The 20,771-nt window shown below is 38.8% G+C and overlaps 1 protein-coding gene across 1 annotated transcript in view; it reads right to left on the bottom strand.

The window, feature by feature from the left end:
- The window catches only part of LOC122811368 (olfactomedin-like protein 2A), a 352,794-nt gene extending 333,667 nt beyond the window's left edge, over positions 1-19,127 (bottom strand). The window contains exon 1 of the mRNA XM_044083166.1: positions 18,950-19,127. Within this exon, the coding sequence (XP_043939101.1) occupies positions 18,950-19,006 (57 nt within the window). The 5' untranslated portion in view covers positions 19,007-19,127. The remainder of the gene's footprint in view (positions 1-18,949) is intronic.
- Positions 19,128-20,771: the final 1,644 nt, after the last annotated feature.

The following is a 20,771-nucleotide window of genomic DNA, read 5'->3' as shown; positions in this document are numbered from 1 at the left end:
TATAGAACTATGTTGCAAATTTAGAGAGCTGGACAATTTATTGCTGAGTGACAGAATTTTCTGTGGCATAAAAATGCTATAAGAAGAAGCAAATATTTTGTTGAGGAAATGGTGAACAAGTGTAGAGAGTCAGAATTAACTATCATTCAAATACAAGATCTTGTAGAAGATTTGGATGTGTGTAAAATTAAAATTAAGCAAAATATGTTTAAAATACAGAATAAATCTATTAGGACACAGTATACTGTTAAAACTTCTTCAAATTTTCTATTACAGCTCCTTGTGCCTAGTACTGTTCTTGGCCATGAAAGTGAAAGGCATTGGGTTGAACAGATGCCATGTTCAGATCATGGTTATCTGCAAGGTAAAAAGCCTTATCTGGCATTAAACAGGGAATGCAGAAACTGTGGATTGCTGAAAACATTTTCTAAAGTTAGCAAGAATTAGAGAAGGAAAGAAGCTCAGATGAAAGATTTGATTAATGCAAATAAACTGTTGACTGTGCAGTATCAGACACAAACAATTCTAGAACTGAGAAAGCTGTTTGTGATTTTTTTTATGAGTGTGTTAGTAGTGCTCTAATTGCAGGAATCAGTGGGCTTAAAAACTGACAATAAATGATAAAGGTCTTACATTTAAGCATGATACAGATGTAGAACAGGACATATGGGCAGTGAATTTAGAGAAGATTGTGTGTCACTGCAGCAGAGGTTATTGCTACACTACTGACTAATTCTACCCACAAATTATTACAGCCAGGTTAGAAACAGTTGTGTTGCATATACAACCTGCATGTTTTGCTCTTATATTACACTTTAAATTTGTATTTGCATTCTACTGTCTGTTTGAATTGTTTGAACTGTTTTTGCCACATTTTACTCTATACTGTACTACTTCAGTTGTAGCATAATTCAGTTCCATGTTTGCTATTTCTGGGTCTGTTTTGTAATTCTGAGCATCATATTCAAGCCATCGTTGTTGGTGAAGGCCCTTCTGCACCCTTGTGGGAGGACAGTACTGTCTGGGTCCCATTTAATTGGGGGTGGTTGGACTAGAGCTCAGAGAGAGCATCCTTACTGGCTAGTTTGAGTTAAAAGGTTTATTTCTTGTTTTATGTAAGCCCCATGTTTGCACTTGTTTGCATGCAGTGCACCATTGTGCACTGCTATATAGCGGTGATTACTTTTGGTGGTTATAGACTAAAACGTTTTGCTTGCTAAATTTTTTCCCTTAGCACTTTGCTTGTGGTCCTCCAGAGGTTTTTTGCAGCCCTGCTCTACTGTCAGGTGGAACACTAAGCTTAGCCTCAGAGGTACCAACACACCTCTCACCCACTAGCCATACCTGTGTGTGATCTCTTTTCCTGACCATATAAATTTACCTAACACTACAGATGGATAATTTCCCACAGTTTCTCCAGCCAGCTTGGTCAACATGGGCAACTGCCTCATGTTCACTGACAACCCTCTACTCCTAGTCCACCCAAACTCAACATGTGAGAGATGGAGCTTTATTAAGAACCTTGAATACATCTCACACACTAGTCAATGCATATGACAATGAGCATGTTGTCAGCATGCACACCTCACCTCCTACTCTACCCAAACACATATCACGCATACCTACATATGGAGACGTACTCACCAGAAACATACCTAAACACCAGAGACCTCTCAAACACAAAAACAAGCATGCTACACATAATACTTCCTCTACAGAACACAACATACATAATAGCTCATGCATTGGTGTCTCACCTGTCAACCCTTAAGGCAAAATGCAAAACCAAACATATTAGTCATAAGTGATTCCTTTGTGAGATACACAGATGTCTCTCCTACCAGGCTAGATAAGGAAAAGGTCACGGTCAACTGTCTGTCAGGTGCTAGAATCTGACGTATCACACATGCACACAAGTCTCTCAACAACAGGTACTGTTATGACTCCTTCATAGTCCATATTGGTGTGAATGACTTGAGATGTACCTCTCTGGACTATGTGAAAACAGACATGACTGAGCTCTTGGAATAGGTGTCTCAGGCAGGTATGCCTCTAACTTTAAGCAGCATTTTACCTTCACCTAGAATGATGCTTCACTACAAACAGAAAATGATTGACTTCAATAATTGGCTTAGTTTCTGATGTCATTCTAAGGGGATCCAGTGTCTGTTAGCCTGGGATGACATAATCCACAGACCTCAATGCTTTGCCAGAGATGGTCTTCATCTGTCAACCCTGGGATTTTGGCTACTGGCTAAGGCTCTTGCCACCCCCATAGTGCCTTTTTTAGGCAGTGTCTCAAGGACAAAAATTCCCAATGTAAAAACTTCATATAAAAACAACCTCAAGGTTATGCTGCTAAATGCTAGGGGTTTTAACATGAAACTGCACTAACTGGACGTAGTACTTACCTTGGAAGATGCAGACATTTGTGTAGTCATGGAGACCTGGTCCAAAGCTGTAGACAGCACCCCAGCCATACCAGGTTACACCTCCTTCCACACATTCAGACCGCAAACTGAAAATGTGAAAACTGAAGGAGGCAGTGTATCAATATTCATTAAAGATAAATACACCTCCAGATTGGTTAAACAATATGAATCCCCGGAGATAATTCAGGTGTAATTAACTGTTGGTGGGACACCTATTCAAGCCACTGAAAGCTACAGGACCCCCTCCATGAATCAGGACACCTACTCTGCCTATTTGGATCCATTTGAGTCTATCAAGATACATCCCAAAAACATGGTTTTGAGTGAGTTTAACTACCCATTCATTGACTGGGTAAATTATTCATGCTCAAACTCATTTTCCCAAAGGTTCTTTGACTTCATTAACTCCAGTGCCATGGACCAGCTGGTTGACACCCCCACAAGGGGGTGCCAACATCCTCCATTTGGTGTTTACCAATATAGAGGACCACCATAGCACCCCTACTGTGAGGTCTTCCCTGGTGATATCTTACCACAAATCAGTCTCATTTGACATAACTATCACATTTGAATTTCCCTCAGCAGCAACTAAACTAAAAAAACTTCTCCAAAGCAGATTATAACCTCTTACAGGATGGTATAAATAGTTTCACTGTACCCCCCAGATGGAATTGGTAACTATGTTGAGTTCTAACCAATACTTTATACAAACATCTGTATAACTGCACTGACTCAGCCATATGTGTTAGGACCAAAACAAGCTCCTCAAGAAAGAGCAAACCTGCCTGGTGGACAACTGCCATTAACAGGCTTTACAATAAGAGAATGAAATTCCTGTCTAACAGTAAGAGGGAGCAAGCCCTAAACTGGAAAACTCCTTCCTCAGCTTAAACAAGCAAATAAGACTTCTTGTGAAGTCATCCAAAGCAAACTACAAATCCAAATTAGCTTCCTCAACTAAGGACAACCATAAGGCATTCTTTAGTTACATCTGTAACCTAAAAGGAAAAGCCCAGATTTATGCCAAACTGGTAGTTAATTATACCACGTATACTGAGCATGTGCTCATAGCTAACCTGTTGGCCGACAGGTTCTGTGAAAACTTCTCTCCCCTGTCCTCGCCACATTTACCCCATGGCATCCCTACCACCTGTCCCCTACCTTGTATCTCTAAAGAGCAGGTCGTAAGTGTCCTCTCTAAGGCCAAAAACGCAGCATCTATGGGACCTGATAATATCCCAGGCTGAGTCCTATATTGGCTCCAACAAGAATTAGCAACACCATTGGGTACTCTTTTCAATCATAGTCTAAGCACTGGCTTCATCCAGCTGAATGGAAAACAGCCACCGTTGTTCCTTTGCACAAAGGTAGTGCTTCCGATGACCCCAGGAACTATAGACCTATTAGCCTGACTAGCTTTATCTGCAAGGCCATGAAGCGAATCATCATGGACCTTATGAATAAAGATATAGTATTTATACTCAGTATTTATACTGTAATGTTCCTTTTTTACTAGTCTGTATCATCTGTAATGTTTTTCACTAGTCTGTACTATTTGTAATGTTTTGCTCTAGTTTGTAATATTTGTAAAAATTGTAATCTAAAACCTGTTGTAACCTTGCTTGTTTTTGGAGCTTTTCTCCCTGGGACTCCATTGAAAACGGGTTAATCTTGGCCCAATCGACTATCTCGGTAAACCAACTGCAAATAAATAAATATAGGTAATCTCCACACACTTGACCCTACTCAGCTTGGATTTGCCAAAGGGAGATCATGCCTGTTAAACCTGGTGGACTTCTCTGAGACAGTCACCAAGGCCCTGGATGTGGGGAAATCTGTGCATACAGCCTACCTAGACTTAGCCAAAGCTTTGACACTATCCTCCACAAAGGCATCATTGACAAACTCACCCAGCTAGGGATCAATTTTTATATCATTAGATGGGTCACTAACTGGCTCACTGATAGAACACATATAGTCAAAATACAGGAATCTACCTCCAACAGCAGACCTGCAACCAGTGGTGATCAGTCCTGGGACTTCTACTGTTTGGAATCTATTTCTCCAAAGTGTAAAAAAAACTAAAAGTCTATGGCTGATAAAGTTTGCTTTTGGCTGCAGACTGGGAGTGGTCATAGAATCTCTAAATGATGTCAACATCCTATAAGAGGGTCTTACACAAACAAATGATTGGTGCCAAAGTCATGGCTTTAAACTCAATGCAAAAAAAATGTATTATCTTCCCTTTCAGTTAGAGTGATGTTCCTGATAAATACCGCATCAATAGTAACACCCTAAGTACACACTCAGTGGTGAGAGACCTGGGCACACAGGTTGACAGCAGTCTTACTTTTGATCACCAAATCTCCACAATGGTAAGAAGGGCATCCTGTATTGCTCATCTCATAAGTAAGGGCATTACTTCTAGAAAAAAAGAAGTTATAACCTCCTTGTACTCTCACCTCATCAGGCCAATAATTGAGTACAATGTCCCTTTTGGTAAGTACCTTTCCAAGCACCTGCAACAACTGGAGAGACCACAAAGGTTCCTTACAAGACAAATTCAAGGTCTTTGGCATCTGTCCTATGTGAATCATCTGAAATCACTGTCACTTTGTTCTGTTTCATACAGACTACTCAGAGGCAATCTCTGCCGTGCATGTAAGGCAATCTCTCACCCTGCTTTATCGGAAATGCTGGATATCCACAAGTCAAATGGTACACAAATTACTCACTCTAAAGTCCTTAACCTGGTATGTGACATTAATAGAACCTGCTGGAGGGACAGATTTGTCTCCCAGAGGTTACCACACCTTTGGAACAGACTCTCACTTCATGTCAAATAGAGCATCTCATTGGCCCTCTTCAAACTCAGTCTGGATGATTGGATGGGTAACCGTAAATTCACCATGAGGGTTCCACCTGTGTCCCTCTTGGACACAGACATTAGGTGCTGATCATGGAAATAAGGGTAGAACTTAGCTAGGCTTCTAAGGGCCCTAGGGCCATTAGTCTAGTAACTTTCTATGATCCCACCATCTTTTATTTCATATTGTGTCTACACAATCATCAAATATTTTGGGCATAATGGCTTTTAAGGAAGTGGGCACAATAAATGAATATGTAGTGTGCAGTTGCAGTCACAGCGCCCTGTAGCATATTATGCAGTCGGTCAAGATAAATACTCACAGCACTAAGCAGTAAATAATTTGTATGGCCACAGAAGTGATCATATGCATGTTCATTTAGCAGTCAGTCTGACATTCGTGTAGAAAGTGATTTACACAATTGTGCAGGCGAAACTTAGCAGATTCCTAAAGGAGATAATGTGCATAGTCTTGCAATGATTATTTCATCAATTGTCAATAACACAAATGAGAGACAAAAACTGAGTGACAACGTAAATGTGTGACATACATAATGAGCGAATTATTACTTCTCTCCCACTATCAGTAAACCCTAGCTACAAAATCCTAGATCATGCATCATCTGAATAGTGGTACTGTTAGGGAAAAGGTTTTTATTAGTGTGGTATGTAGGGTGGTTAGCGATAGGTGTAGATTTAGGGTTAGCTCACATGAGTAAGGTGGTACAAGGGGGCAAACACCTACCCTTACCCCTGCCCCTAGCCATAACCCTACACATTGTTACTTAAAACTGTCATCTTACCAGTACCACTAATCAAGACAAAAGGACACAGAACATTTACAACACCAAACAGGCACAACACTAAATCTATCCCTTTACTTAACCTTAATTCTAAACATAACCCACTGACACTCGTATATATACACTACCCACTATAACACAATCTTGTACATCTTCCAACCACTACCTTTTCAGTGAAACATTCATTTTCCTGGACTTCCTTACATACTTAAACTATATAAAGAAATACCCCAATAAAAACTTGACCAAATGAGTTGTTAACCAAATGAATGAGAACCCATGCATTACAATCTGTTAAGCCACTCAAGCAGAATTCAATATGTTGTAACCCTTTAAAAGCTAGCTAGGATGAAACCATGACCTGTAATGTGTCATTTGATATTTCGAGACAGACATGCTAATTTTATTTACAGGACTTGACAGCTTTCTTCAAAAAACATTTCAGTGCATTGAACTAAAATGGAACTCAGAAAAAGAATATTAAAATGCAGAAGTTGAAAACTACTGCACTGTCAGTTTGGCTAGTAAGGAGGAAAGGTTCCACTTCCCACAAAGTATACTACACTTCTGTTCTATTTCCTAAAGCAATTTATCATGTCAAAAGATTCTAGACATTATGTCTAATAATGGTTCATAATTTGCAAAATGGAAATTTTGTTTATTCTTGCAAAAAAAGGACTGAATTTCAGCATATAATGACTAGTCTAAAACAGCAACATTCAAATGGGCAAGTAGATGGAGCCATTCAGTATGTCAGTGTTGCCAGCTCAGAGGAAGCTTGCTACCTAGATTTCCATGAACACAGCACTACTCCCATTGCAGCCAGTTGTATTGTCACATTTTCAGTTGCTGATGGGAATTAAAATTAACACAGGGCTACCTATTTCATTATAACCAGAACACATGCCAGATAAGCTTGACAAATACCTCAAGTAAAGCAAAAATCTTACTATGAAATATGAGCCAGAGTGCTCCTAAAATTCAAAACCCATATAACAAACACATAGAGCAACAATACACTGCTGTTATCAAAAAGTTAGGTACCCTCATTTTTCAGATAGTTGAGATGAAAGATGTGTAGTTGCTTAGATACAGTAGAAGACATCTGTACAAGACAGAGTGTACACCAGAAATGGTTGCAAATACTATCAAAAAGACTGATCATTAACAGACAACCTGTGTAAATAGTTGTTTGATTAGTTGTTTATATGTTTCTTTCCTCCTTTATTGACAAGAAAATTATTTATGTTCTGTTATATTTGATATTGACATGGTTATATCATTGTTAATTAACATGATAATAAAAAATTATCGGCAAAAAAAGACGGATCATAGGTTCATAGGTAGGTACTAGACCATCTGCCCGACAGCATTTACAAGCCCAGCCGGAATGTGTTGGCTTTCGCCACCCCCTTAGATTAGTTCCCTGTGCCTCTGTCCAGCAGAGCCATTGAAGTGATCCCTGGGGTAAACTTTTTGTTTCCCATCCACTCATCAAGGTTTCTTTTGAAGAGGGTTAGCGAGGAGCTCTGCCTAATGTAGATTGGAATCTTGTTCCAGAGGATGGGGAGTCTCTGGGACAGGAATCTATCCCTCCAGCACATCCTATTTATTGTTGTGGTGAGGTTTAGATTCATGATTTACTGAACTGTTCTGAATGTGACATTGATCTGGTCAATTACTCTCCTGATCTCCAGGATGTTACTGATATCTCAGATTTTGACATTGCATTGCATTAATCTGAGATATCAGTAACATTCTGGAGATCAGGAGAGTAAATGACCAGATCAATGTCACATTCAGAACAGTTCTGTAAATCATGATCAGTCTTTTTTTCTGATAATTTTTTATTGGGATTTCAAATCAACAACAATAAAATGTTCATTAACAATGATATAACTATGTCAATATGAAATATAACAGAACATACGAAAAGTGAGTGTAAAGCTTCAAGATTTGGAAAGCCTGTTAAGATGCCTAGAATATGGAAAGACTACTCTTTAGACAATTATACCAAAGACTGATAACTGTGGCTGCTATACATAGCTCTGTATATGTGCACTATCCAAGTGTCATGCAATGTCATGTAATCTGTTGCTCACTATAAAAAATGTGACTTGTATGTCACATGACCATCTTAGTATAATTAATATATGATGAATTCAGTAGCTTAAGGGGAGAAGTGTAATGGTATCTTGAATTATTATTGAAAGTGAACTTATCACAACTGGCATTATTTGTTGCTGTTAAACAAACGTGCACATTTAAATATCTGAGGTTTTATTGGGCAATGAGCTGTTTTTTCTGCACTGTAATAACAATTAGACACATGTTACTTAAAATACAGTTATTCTTCTTCAAAATCCTGAAACTCTGTTCTAAGGATCTCATTTCATCCATTTTATGATCACAATTTAGTCTCTGCTTTAATGTAAAGCCTACAATGACCATCACACATATATCTTCCATAGTAGTACTTGTTTCATTGTTCACTTGGCACATCTGCATTTTTTTTCATAATATAACAGTTATACAGTCTAATTGCCACAAATTCCTTGGGCTGAATAATATGTATATTTGAGATATTTAGGACTGTTTATTTTCATAAATATTTTCTTTTATCCTTTTAGCAGTAAATATTGCTACTGTGACCAAAGGCTGCCTGACAGTGGTGGTCCAAATGTCATACTTACAGACTTAATGCCAGGTTCTTGGAGCTTTACTTTAATAATATTCCACAATTGTTCCTTACTCCAAGCACCTATGATCATTCCTGTCTTCTCTTGGCTGTCTACATGTCCACTACATTAGTCTCCTCTGTTGCTGTTTACCAGATGTGCCCAAGTCTGACTGTCCTGGGTGAACCCTACTACCTACCACTGAGCGTAGCTTTAAAAGTTATATACTACTCTGGCTAAGGAGTGAAGACTTCTCCAGGGCAAACCTGCTTCATATTGTAGATGACCTACTCAAAATTCTCAACAATTCTTCACAAATGGACCAAACTAAGAGGGTTGCTACATTCACCTCCAGTATCTACCAGTATCTAAACAGCTGCATAGAAAAGTCTGTACCAGTCTTTCCTAAATATAATGTTAAATCCTGGAATAAACGTTGCAGGTAGAACTCCTATATTAATAAAATGTATAGCAGAAGAATGAAAAATAATGAAAAGTTGTAAGAGTCCCCATCCCCTTAACTCATACCTCTCAACTGTCAAGATTTTAGCAGAATGGCCAGATTTTTGCCTGATATTTTTGGTCTGCTCCTCATAAAATTTGTGATTTTCTGGCAGACCTAGGATTGAAGTCATTAAATCATGGCATACATTTGAGTTTCAGACTTCAAATCCTTCAGAAAATGCATGTTAACGCAAACCCTGATATTCCAGCAACATTCTGAGTTTATAAGAGCAGTATTTTAAATCTGTCGCTATTTTTCGGGACTTTGTCCATCCATTTTGTCATGCTTTGTCCAGATTTCTAGCACTAAGAGGTTGAGAGGTATGCCCTACCTCAAGACCAGACTGAAATATACCAGCAAGAAACTTGAGAAAGAACACTACTAGAAAATGTAAAGCAGAGTATAAAAGTAAGGCCACTGCAGTTACCGAAGGAAATAACAAATCTTTTTTTAGTCTTGTCAGGAAATTAAGGAACAATGTTCAACAATGCACTGAGCTCATCCATAATACCATACATTCCAATCCCACGGATGTAGCCGATATATTATCATACAACTTTAGTGCTAACTGTGCACCACCTACCCACACTGATGCACCCACTTTCCCTGAAAATTTAGTCTCCACTGTAATCAACTTGGAAAATGTCTTAGGATCCCTGTCAAAGCCTAAAAATAATGTCTATGTGGAGCCAGATAACATACCAGGCTGCATTTTATTCCGTGTCAAATATGCAATATTAAAGTCTTTGCTTAAACTGTTCAACCTCAGCCTGTCTACAGGGTTTATCCATGATACCTGAAGAACAGCTACTGTAATTCCCTACATAAGGATGACCCCACTACAGACCCAGGTAATTATAGGCCCATCAGCCTCACCAGCCTTGTATGCAAAGGCAAAGAACTTATCATTGCAAAACTCATTTATGCAGATAGAGACAACTTAACTGATCTAGATTCCACTCAGTTTGGTTTTGTGATGGACAAGTCCTGTCTCTTGGCCTAATAAACTTCTTTGAAAAGGTTATGTTTATTTTGACCTAGCTAAGGCTTTTGACTCTATACCCCATGCTGTTATTACTGAAGTGTTAGACAAACTTAATGTAAAACCATGTGTTGCCCACAGGATTTAAAATTAGCTTATCCAACAGATGCCAAGTAGTGAAAATTGCTGGTACCCTCTCTGAACATAAAATTGTAAAAAGTGGGGTACCACAGGGATCAATGCTGGGCCCTGTCCTATTTGGCTTTTATTTCATAGAAATCCTACTCAGTATCTCTGGAGAGTGATTGACCAGGTTTGTTGATTACTGCAAGCTGGGAACTCTTATTTGCTCAGCCACTGATACTAAACTTCTTTAAAACAGGCTGGAATATGCACATAGCTGGTGTGCGGAACACGGTCTTAAGCTCACTAAAAAAGTGCAACATTGTAGCATTTGGCAAAAAAGCTGTTCCCACCTCATATGTTATAGGGGGTACTCCCCTTCAAACAGATATGGTCATAAGATACCTGGGTGTTTATGTGGCAACTGCCTTGCATTCAATCATAATGTTTTGACCACAGTCAGGAAATAATTCTGTAAGGCCAGTTCATTTCCAGAGGAATATCCTCAAGATCCAAAGAAGTCATCTTACTACTGTACATTTCCCATATCAGACCCATCTTTTAATACAGTGACCCCTTTGTTATGTACAAATCTAAGAGTATTGCTCAACTTGAAAGGTCCCAGTGATTTTTTAACCAAATAAAATTAAAGGCTTTAAGTTCTTCAACTATCTCAATAGATTAGCACAACATACCTGTTACTGAGTAGCCTGGCAGCTGCTCCATGGTGACCTGGGTCTCACTTTTCAAACCATGAAAGATTACAGTCCTATTTGATCTCCTATTTCTTCACAACTCTAGTGGCTTTACAAACTCTCCTACAGGGATCTAAATTTACACCAACAAATAAACAAGACTCACTGGAACGTTAGGTTCCTAACTCAATGTATTCCCAGCCTATAGAATAAGTTACCATTACAGGTCAAACAAAGTGCTACTTTCTCTGCCTTTAAGGCTTGTATTGATGAAAGGATGAGTAGACATAAATTTACACCAGGGTTATCATGTTCGGACCTGTTTGATTTGGAAAGTGGGCAGTACTCATAAAGGGCAGAGAGAACTTTTAAGTGTGTTTACTTAAAGGTGTATATTGTTGGGCCTCTTATGGCCCCTGTGATTGGTTGCCAAGTATTGTTTCTATGTTTCACCTCCACCTTTTTGTCTTTCAAATACGTTATAAAATGAACTGATGATCTGTTGAGCAAGGCCCCCTATGCCCTTACATCATTCTCATCACTAAGTCTATTTTAGGTCTGTATCTATTAAGCCCTCAAGTTACCATAAAAAAATCTTCCTGCAAAACTCATACCGTTTGGTACTAATTTACTAAGTTTGCTATATTGTCTTATTAACATTTAGTCCTTTAACATCTAACTCATATCTCTGCTATTGTTCTCAAATTCTCATTTGAGTTTTAGTAAATCATATCAGTGTATTGTAAAACTATAAATAATATAAATATATTTCTGTTTGGTATCGCATCTTCAAACTTTAGCTATAAATCTCTTAATTTTTACAATTCACCTCTAAACTTTAGGTGTAAAACTTATTTTTCAGCTATTTCTTTTTGTCATAATTATTGAGAATGATGTCAAATGTAGGATTGTGGGTCTGGCTTAATGGCATACAAGAGATAAAGCTCTAACTCTATCCCACACACCATGAGTTCAAGTAGCAGCTCAGGTGCTGGAGTAACTGGATAGGTCGGGTGGGAACTGAGCAGCTGACAGTGGTCTGCCTCTCCTGGGGGAAGTGATTGGTGATCCACATGGCTATCTGCTACTTGCAAGCACATGATTATAGGTGACAAAGAACCATCAGTAACTGGGATGTGGGACTGGCACTCCCAAGTCAATGATGGTTGTTAACTCTGTGTATGTGTGGGGAACTTACACGCATAGGTGTGAGCACAAAAGCCCCTCACAATGATGTAAATGCTCCTGTCAACCACCAGAAAATGTGTTCTGGGACAAGAGAAACACTCTGGCCACTCAATATAATGAAGGGCATTTAAAACAAAAGATAACGAAGGTCGTAGACTAAGCCTTGGCAGGCCAGGAAAAATGACAGCAGTAGGGAGTGTGGCAGGGAAGGAACAATGGTGATTGCAATTCTCCCATGCAGCTTCTTTGGTTTGCTGAGGGGACAGAGCCTCAAAAGACTGATGGTTATTGGGTGGTTGCTATGCTAAGCAACAAACCTATATCCAGGTCCAAGAAAGTTATAGTACCACTCTGTGGGACTTATCAGGCCTATCATTGAATACAGTCCCCCTTTGGCATGTATCTAACCAGTCACTTGCAACAGTTGGAGCACACACAAAGATTTCTCAATAGGGGAATTCTGGGCATGAATACTCTGTCCTATACTGATCACCTAAAGGCCCTGTCTCTGCATTCAGTCTCCTGTAGGCTGTTGAGAGAGTATCTTTTGCCTGCCTTACAGAGCTTCCTCAGACCCGTCCCTGATGAATCTGTTGCACATCCACATAACAAACAACACCAGAAACACTAGATCCATGGATGTGAACTTCGCTTGTGACATAAAAAGAACATGCTGGTGGGACAAATCCTAAAGAATCTCTACACTATGGAATAGGCTCCCCATCCATGTAAGTGTATGTCCATTCCTGATTCTATTCAAATGAAGTCTTGACAACTGAATGGGAAATCATAAATGTATCCCTGGTCTGGCCCCTATATCCCTTATGGACAGAAGCCATCGGTAAGAAAAGTTTTAGCCTAACTAACAACCTCCCTATAAATCTTTAGTTACCTCCTATTAACATTGCCCCACATGTAGATGTCCATGACACTCGGGGACCAAATGGTTTAGGGTATGTGGCTAGACTTCTAAGGGTCCTAGTGGTCAATAGCCTAGTAACAATGTATGAACCTATGAACATGCCTAACTAGATGATAGTTCCTTCTAGCTGGCTGTCACTCTAGTCTTTGGCCATGTTGCAAACAATTGAAGAACAAATGGGCTGAGAATAATTGGAGGAAGAAGGGCTTATGATTGTCAGATGGGGTAGCAAAATGCACATAGAAGAAAGTATAAGATTGTAAATTATAAACTGTTGGCGATATCACTCCATTTGCAATTAATATCAAAAGCTTAATGTAAAGCTGTAATCTGTAAACTTTTCTATTTGTAAAGACCATATAAAATGCTATCAAATGTAACACTGTAAAAAACAAAGTAAGCACATACTGCCTTTTGTTCCTATGTCATGTCTGAAAAGGGTCTTTGGACCAACATTCTTACCCAACAAACAAGCATATAAATAAAAATCCAATAAATCTCTTTAGTGTCTTAAACAAAATCTACTGTACATGGAAGTTTTCAGATGATTTCTTTAACTTAATGAAGTTTTACTATATTGCCTCCTTATATTTTATACTGTATTACATATAGAAACAGAGACTTCTAATCCAGTAGCTACAGATACATTTTAAATACACCACTTCTTAAAATATATTTATGTTTATGTTTATTCATACATATACTCAAACATAGGACTTATGCCCAGAGTGTACTCATTTATTTTATTTCCTGCCCTACTAATCCACAACTGATGAGGGGTTTTTTTTGTGTAATTTGTCCAGCTATACTTTCATCGTAGATTAATCACTGCAGATGGGTATTCCTCCATACACTCAGTATAATTCTGCTTTGCCCACTTTGAAAAATACTTAGAAAACATTCAGCAAATACAGTTTTCATTATTTATTTTATTGACAGGTGGACTCATGCTACTCTCCTAGAATCAGGCCAGAGGTCTGCACAGGATGTGATCCTTTTAAACCAAGGTCAGGAATGAGAACAGAGCGCATCTATGAAGGGCATACTAGATAGTAAATAATTCTCACGCTGATCATTTATGGCTGGTGTGGGTCTATAATTCACCCTGTTCAGCCTCATTGCTCTTCCCAGTAACATTTCATTCCTTCACTAAAATCATACAATCATCATGAAGCTGTCTGTCATTGACAGTTCATCTGCTTTAACACCATCAGCAGCAACTCCTACAAAGACCCCCACCACTAGCGTGGAAACATTATGATCACATCAAGATTCATATCTTTTCTATCTTGTCAGCATCTCAATATAACCAGCAAGACAATCCCATGAAAAAAGCAGTAAACAGTTAAGGAGATACATCCCAAAAAGTGTGAGCTGGTAGAGTCTTCCAGTCTCTTAAGACCCTTAAAACTGAACTTGACGCCTGATGACTCCCAGATACAAGTCTGTGACCAACTTAAGAAGTATAAACTGAAGTACTGATTTGGACAGCTGAAACACATATGGGAGTGGGAAGGAAATATTGTTTATCTAAAAGAAGCCAGAGTTCAGCGGTTACTGGAAAAAGTGCATTCCTGTCTCTCATGCCAATGACCTGGGCTTCTCTAGTGGCTCATTTACTAAAGGGTTGAGAGTGGGACAGTCATGCAAGTAGAAACCAGCTTTCCTGTCCTGGTGGGAGGATTAAGGATTTTGCATTGCCTTGTAGCACCACCAGTAACAAAAAGGCAGCTACCTTATTGGGGAGGAGCATTAATCAACATATTTTTCAGGGAAAGCAGATGAAAACACTAATAATGCTTCTCACATTTACATAATCTGCTGTGTGACACAGAGGAGAAATGCAAGACATGACATGACAAAATAAAATCTCCTGACGCCTTATAGTGTAATGATAGTAATCTCTGCACAGTCTAGTCCTTGTAAGGTGGAACAGACAGGCCTGACAGGTACTAAGATCCCATCTGGTTAAGACCAGGGGTAATGCAGAACCAAAAATTAAAAAAAGCAGGCAAGCAATTATGCTTTCCAGGTGTAATGTCTTGGTATAATAAAGTTACCTTACTTACAGAAATCACACATTATGCTTAAACAGGAATCAAATCTGTGTCTTAGGGAAAGTTCAGTGTTTGAAATCACTATGGTACACTATATCCAGCACTATATGGAGGTATATGTAAACCAAAGGTCATGTTTTCACAAAGTCTTGAGCACTACAGTACTGGATACATATACACAAATTATTTCAAAGCTGTTTAAGCTGCAGGATCTTTGCCACCTGTGATACTGGTCATCTAGGTTCTGTTATGAACTTAATTTGTCAGCCATCCAGTGAATGAGTAGCCATTGCACTGGAAGTTTCATTCTGAAGTAACATAGTGAAAGCATCCCATCATTTTTCAGTCACTATTAGAGCAATTCCTGCAGTGATATACAGTTGAAGAGTAGATCCAGACATCTCCTAATGGTAGCACATGTATACTACTGTTATAATTCAGGCAGTATGAAATGAAATGACCTAAAGCAAATAAATCACCTGAATGATGCATGGAGATATGAGGGATGCTCTGGAGACTAACTTTATTTAAATATGTCTACTGGGATGTGACCTTCTACAGAAACAACATGACAAAAACCAGCTCTGGAAATATAAAACTGAAATATCATATCCACCTGAAGAAGGAGTTAACCTTCCTGCAGTTGCCCCTTCGAAACTGTACTACTCCATATGCCTACTTATTTTGTAGACAGATGCACAAAATGACGATATGAGACTTAAAACAATGTTGACTATGCTCAGTGATCATCATATTATTCTGTCTGAAAGCCACTGTCAACAAAGAAAGACACATTTAGTAGATTTTTTTCCATTTGATAATCTTCATATTACTACCTAAGTCAGTGCAATGTTCTTTTTGTTACAAGTTATCAAAACTGAGGGGCTATAATGTGGTCATCAAAGACATCTCTTCACACTTGTCATGATTAATAGAAGATGTCCTTGCTCTTGGCCACCTTTTGTAACCTTAGCTTTCTGTGCTCAGTGGTCTTGGTTGGGGTGTGTGTGTGTGGGGGGGGGGGCATCTGCACCTGGAGTCACTGGCACAACTATTCAGCTGTCCATTGGGTGTTCATCTTATAGTATTAGGGACTTTGGTTCTGTTTGTTTTCTAGATAAGTGCGCTCTGCTTAACAGATCTTTTTTCAGTCATGATCCAGGCCACAAGGGCAAAAGTAGATACAACATGCATATATGAGTATATCTTATACAAATTATTATTTTTTTTTTCGGTGAGGGGAAGTGGTGTACCAGCAGAAAATCCATGCAGACATGGGACAAACATTCACAACCCCACCTGAATAGTGATCAATGGGTCAGGACTGCTTGCCAGAATTGTTAGGTAGAGCTCTTACCACTAAGTCACCATGCCATCCACATTTAACATAATGTAATATTTTGGTTTGTTAGACACATTATGCTTAAGAAGGAATCAAATCTGTGTCTTAGGGAAAGTTCAGTGTTTCAAAGCACTATGGCACACTATATTCAGCACTATATGGAGGTATATGTAAACCACAGGTCATGTTTTCACAAAGTCTTGAGCACTACAGTACTGGATACATATACATAAATTATTTCAAAGCTGTTTAAGCTGCAGGATCTTTGCCACCTGTGATACTGGTCATCTAGGTTCTGTTATGAACTTAATTTGTCAGCCATCCAGTGAATGAGTAGCCATTGCACTGGAAGTTACTTACTAAGATAGTGAAAGCATCCCATCATATTTCAGTCATATTGATTCTTGCAGTGATATACAGTTGAAGTGTATACTACTGTTATAATTCAGGCAGTATGAAATGAAATGACCTACATGCAAATAAATCACCTGAATGATGCATGGGATACATATGAGGGATGCATGGAGGATATACATTTGCATGCACATATGTTTGTAGGTATGTGTATGCAGGAATATATGAAAGAGGATATTCAGATATGAACATATAATTACCTTGGATGTGGTATCACTGCTGAATCCTCCAGATTATGATGACAGAAGTGAACTTTCCATCTACTGTTAGCACCACAGGGCAGATGCCATCGAAATATCAGTTTCTTCTTTCTTGATTTTTAATAAGTCAGATAAATACAAGCTTTCTATAAATCTGCAGCGTCATAGCTGTGGGACCTTAGTTTACTGCATTCCTGTACACATAGTCACTTCATCATACAGCTAACATGGCCCACCGGTTCACCAACTGTCCATACATACTCAATACTGATGCAAATTGACTGTGCCAGGAGGCACCTCTTCAAAAAGGTGCTGGGGAGGTGGCAGGTGTATGACCTCTACTGGTGACAGGTGGCATGGCATCTTGTCCAGCAATGTAATAAAAATCAAGAGAATCACACACGCATGCATACATACACACACACACACACACACACACACACACACACACACACACACACACACACACGCACGCACAGATGCATGTATGCACACCAAGAGGAACATATGGACAAACACACAGGCGATCACACACATATGCGCATCACACACACGTCACTACTCTCATTACACAATGTTCCTAAGTGGTGTAGGGTAAGAGAAGTGACATACCAGCATTCACAGCATCAGTGCTACCACCTGCCACCACCAGAAGATTTCCCTCATTTTGTTGCCTAGGCAGAATGCTCCCAACAAAGCATTGTTTCTTCCTAGTGACAGGAGTAATATCAGGCTAAGATCTGAAACACAGATATCAGTAGGAGCCAGGAAAAAAATCTATAAAATAAGTTACACTGCTATAGGTTTTAAGTCATTTGCTGAATTATCCATTAACTCAATATTTTCCACTGAACACAAGCAATTGTGTGAAAATGGGTCACCAAATAAATTCCACTGAACACAAGCAGCTATGTGATGCACTTAATAAGTCACAGTATAGGTTTCACTGAAAACAAGCACTTGTGTGATACACAGTGAGCTACCATACAAGTTCCACTGTACACAAACACCTGTGTGATGACTTAATATGACACCTTTATATGGAATATCAAGGGAAACTGATATTTCACCGTGGTCTTGCAGTTACAGGAGTCTGCATGGATGTATAAAACTCATTCGTAGCTTATTTCTGTAACCTCTGAACTATATCCAGACTGATTTTACTCACTTGTTAATACAAAGGTGTCAGTCCCCAAACATGTAGTTCTATGGCCCAGTTTGCAAATATCGATACAAGTTGTGCTATATTCTGATTATGCTGTTCTCTGTGGTCTTGGGTTTACTCAGTCTTTCCTTAAACATTTTACCCACTCTGTCAGCCACTTTAATGAGACGAATGCAATTTCATTGAATCTGACCAAGTGGTTATCAGTGGCTAAGTATGAGATCTTTACTTAGAGCAGTATACTTTTTCCTGTCATTTATCTCAAGGTCTCAGTTTACTAAATATTGTTGTGAAAACTTATCTCAAGAAGGATGGATTATCATCTTACATTTAACTGGCAAACAATATTTAAATGTTTTCATTCAGAGTTCCAAAGAATGACTATGTCAACATATGCTTATAAAACATGCCACTTAATATCTGAAAGCCCATATCATCTTAAATAAAGCAACAGACAGCTAGCTACTAGCATACCTGATATAAAATGCAAAAAATTCTACCCTGCATCATTTAATAAAATATCAAGACATCTAACAGTCAGACCACAAAATGCTGTCTGAGATAAGTTTCTTCTTACCTGTATGAGTGCAAAAACAATAAGTTCCACTGAAGTGAAGACCGCAGCGTATTTCATGCTGATACTTTGTATGGCACCTAAGAATGCACGTTCTCTTCAGCTCCAAAAAAGCCATCAATCAGGGACTCTTCATTAAGTTGTGTATGTCACTCCCTTCTTTTAAGTCTGTACACAGCAGTTTCAGTCATAGACTTCTCAGATAGAAGTCATTGGCTGAGCTTGTAAAAACTAATTTCATAGGAGGCAGTGCTGAGATTAGATATTAGCAGGCACATGCTACAGGGAGAACTTCTTCAGGGTTTTGTTTCCCCCTGCTGTTCCCTGTTTGTAACTGCATCAGACGTAGTGTAGCCTGGAGTTTGGGTACTCATCTCACTTTAATTTAACATACACTGAGATGTCTTTCCTTGTGTAATGTTCATCAGACCCTAAATATCGAGAACTGAATGATGTGTCAATGTTTCTTCTTCTAAGTCTATTTCTGTGTTAAAAGTCATCCTTTTTTCTTCATATAATACATCTGTTCTACCACCTGTATCCCTTTGAATAATCATTGCATTACCATTACTATTTACACATACTTAATACATCTGTTCTACCACCTGTATCCCTTTGAATAATCATTGCATTACCATTACTATTTACACATACTTAATACATCTGTTCTACCACCTGTATCCCTTTGAATAATCATTGCATTACCATTACTATCTCTTTGAATAATCATTGCATTACCATTACTATTTACACATACTTAATACATCTGTTCTACCACCTGTATCCCTTTGAATAATCATTGCATTACCATTACTATTTACACATACTAATTTGCATAACTAAAAATCACTCACGTGAGTAGTTTTGTTTAAACCACTACCCTCCTGAGCCCTACACCATCCTCCCAAGTAAGTAGTGGGACATACAGATGCATCCCCCCACACACAAACACATACAGACTGTCACAGTTAAATAGACATATATACACAGTGATACCTACAGACATACTCACATTCACACACAGATTTATCCTGGACATAATTACATGGATGTATGACAAATTGTTGAACATGAAAGTCATCGAACAACAACTGATCAAGCACAACTTGTTGATCAGCAGCCGATCGAAAAAAAAACACAAAAGAAAAAAAATGTATTTTTTTTGCAAGGGTCAAGCCTGCCTGCACCCCACATGTGGGGGCTGTGTCTCCCACACTCCCTAGTAATTATATATAACTACCCTAAGATCATACTACAGTGTGGAATGGGAAAATTCCTTGATCCCCACTATACCGCAGTCTTGCAATGAACAACTGCTGGAACATTTTATCAGTGGTGCAGGTTGTTTTCCATGTTTGACAAGCTGTCATTCAACAGCTTGACAATAACCCAATTACTGATCCAAGCAGGTACCTAGCATAAGAGGCAGAGATGCTATATTCTGTAGCTCTACTCTATGTAGCCTCCCCTGTCGGGTATCAACATATGGTTGTACACTTATGAGACAGGCACACAGACATACATATTTACACAGATGCTCAAAGCACACAAACACACACACACACACACAGTTTGGATCAGCAATCTTAGCAAGGTGAAACAGATTAGTTTTGCCTATTCAAATTATAAGTGCAATGCAGCTAATAGCCATGCATACTTATTTTTTTGGCACACTGTGCATTTAACTTGTTTAGTATGAACACCTATGAATCACCATACTAATTTCCGTACACTGTGACCACAGACTACCACATTTACATGCATTTCCAAAATGCCTCGCTACATAGCAGAGTAATGTTGTGCCTCTGAGTAGGGAGGCTTTTAA

The sequence above is a fragment of the Protopterus annectens genome, chromosome 9.part0, assembly GCF_019279795.1.
Source record: "Protopterus annectens isolate FY-2018-M chromosome 9.part0, PAN1.0, whole genome shotgun sequence".
Lineage (NCBI taxonomy): Eukaryota > Metazoa > Chordata > Ceratodontiformes > Protopteridae > Protopterus > Protopterus annectens.
The sequence above is the reverse complement of the archived record's forward strand: the minus strand, read 5'-3'. Positions and strand labels throughout refer to the sequence as shown.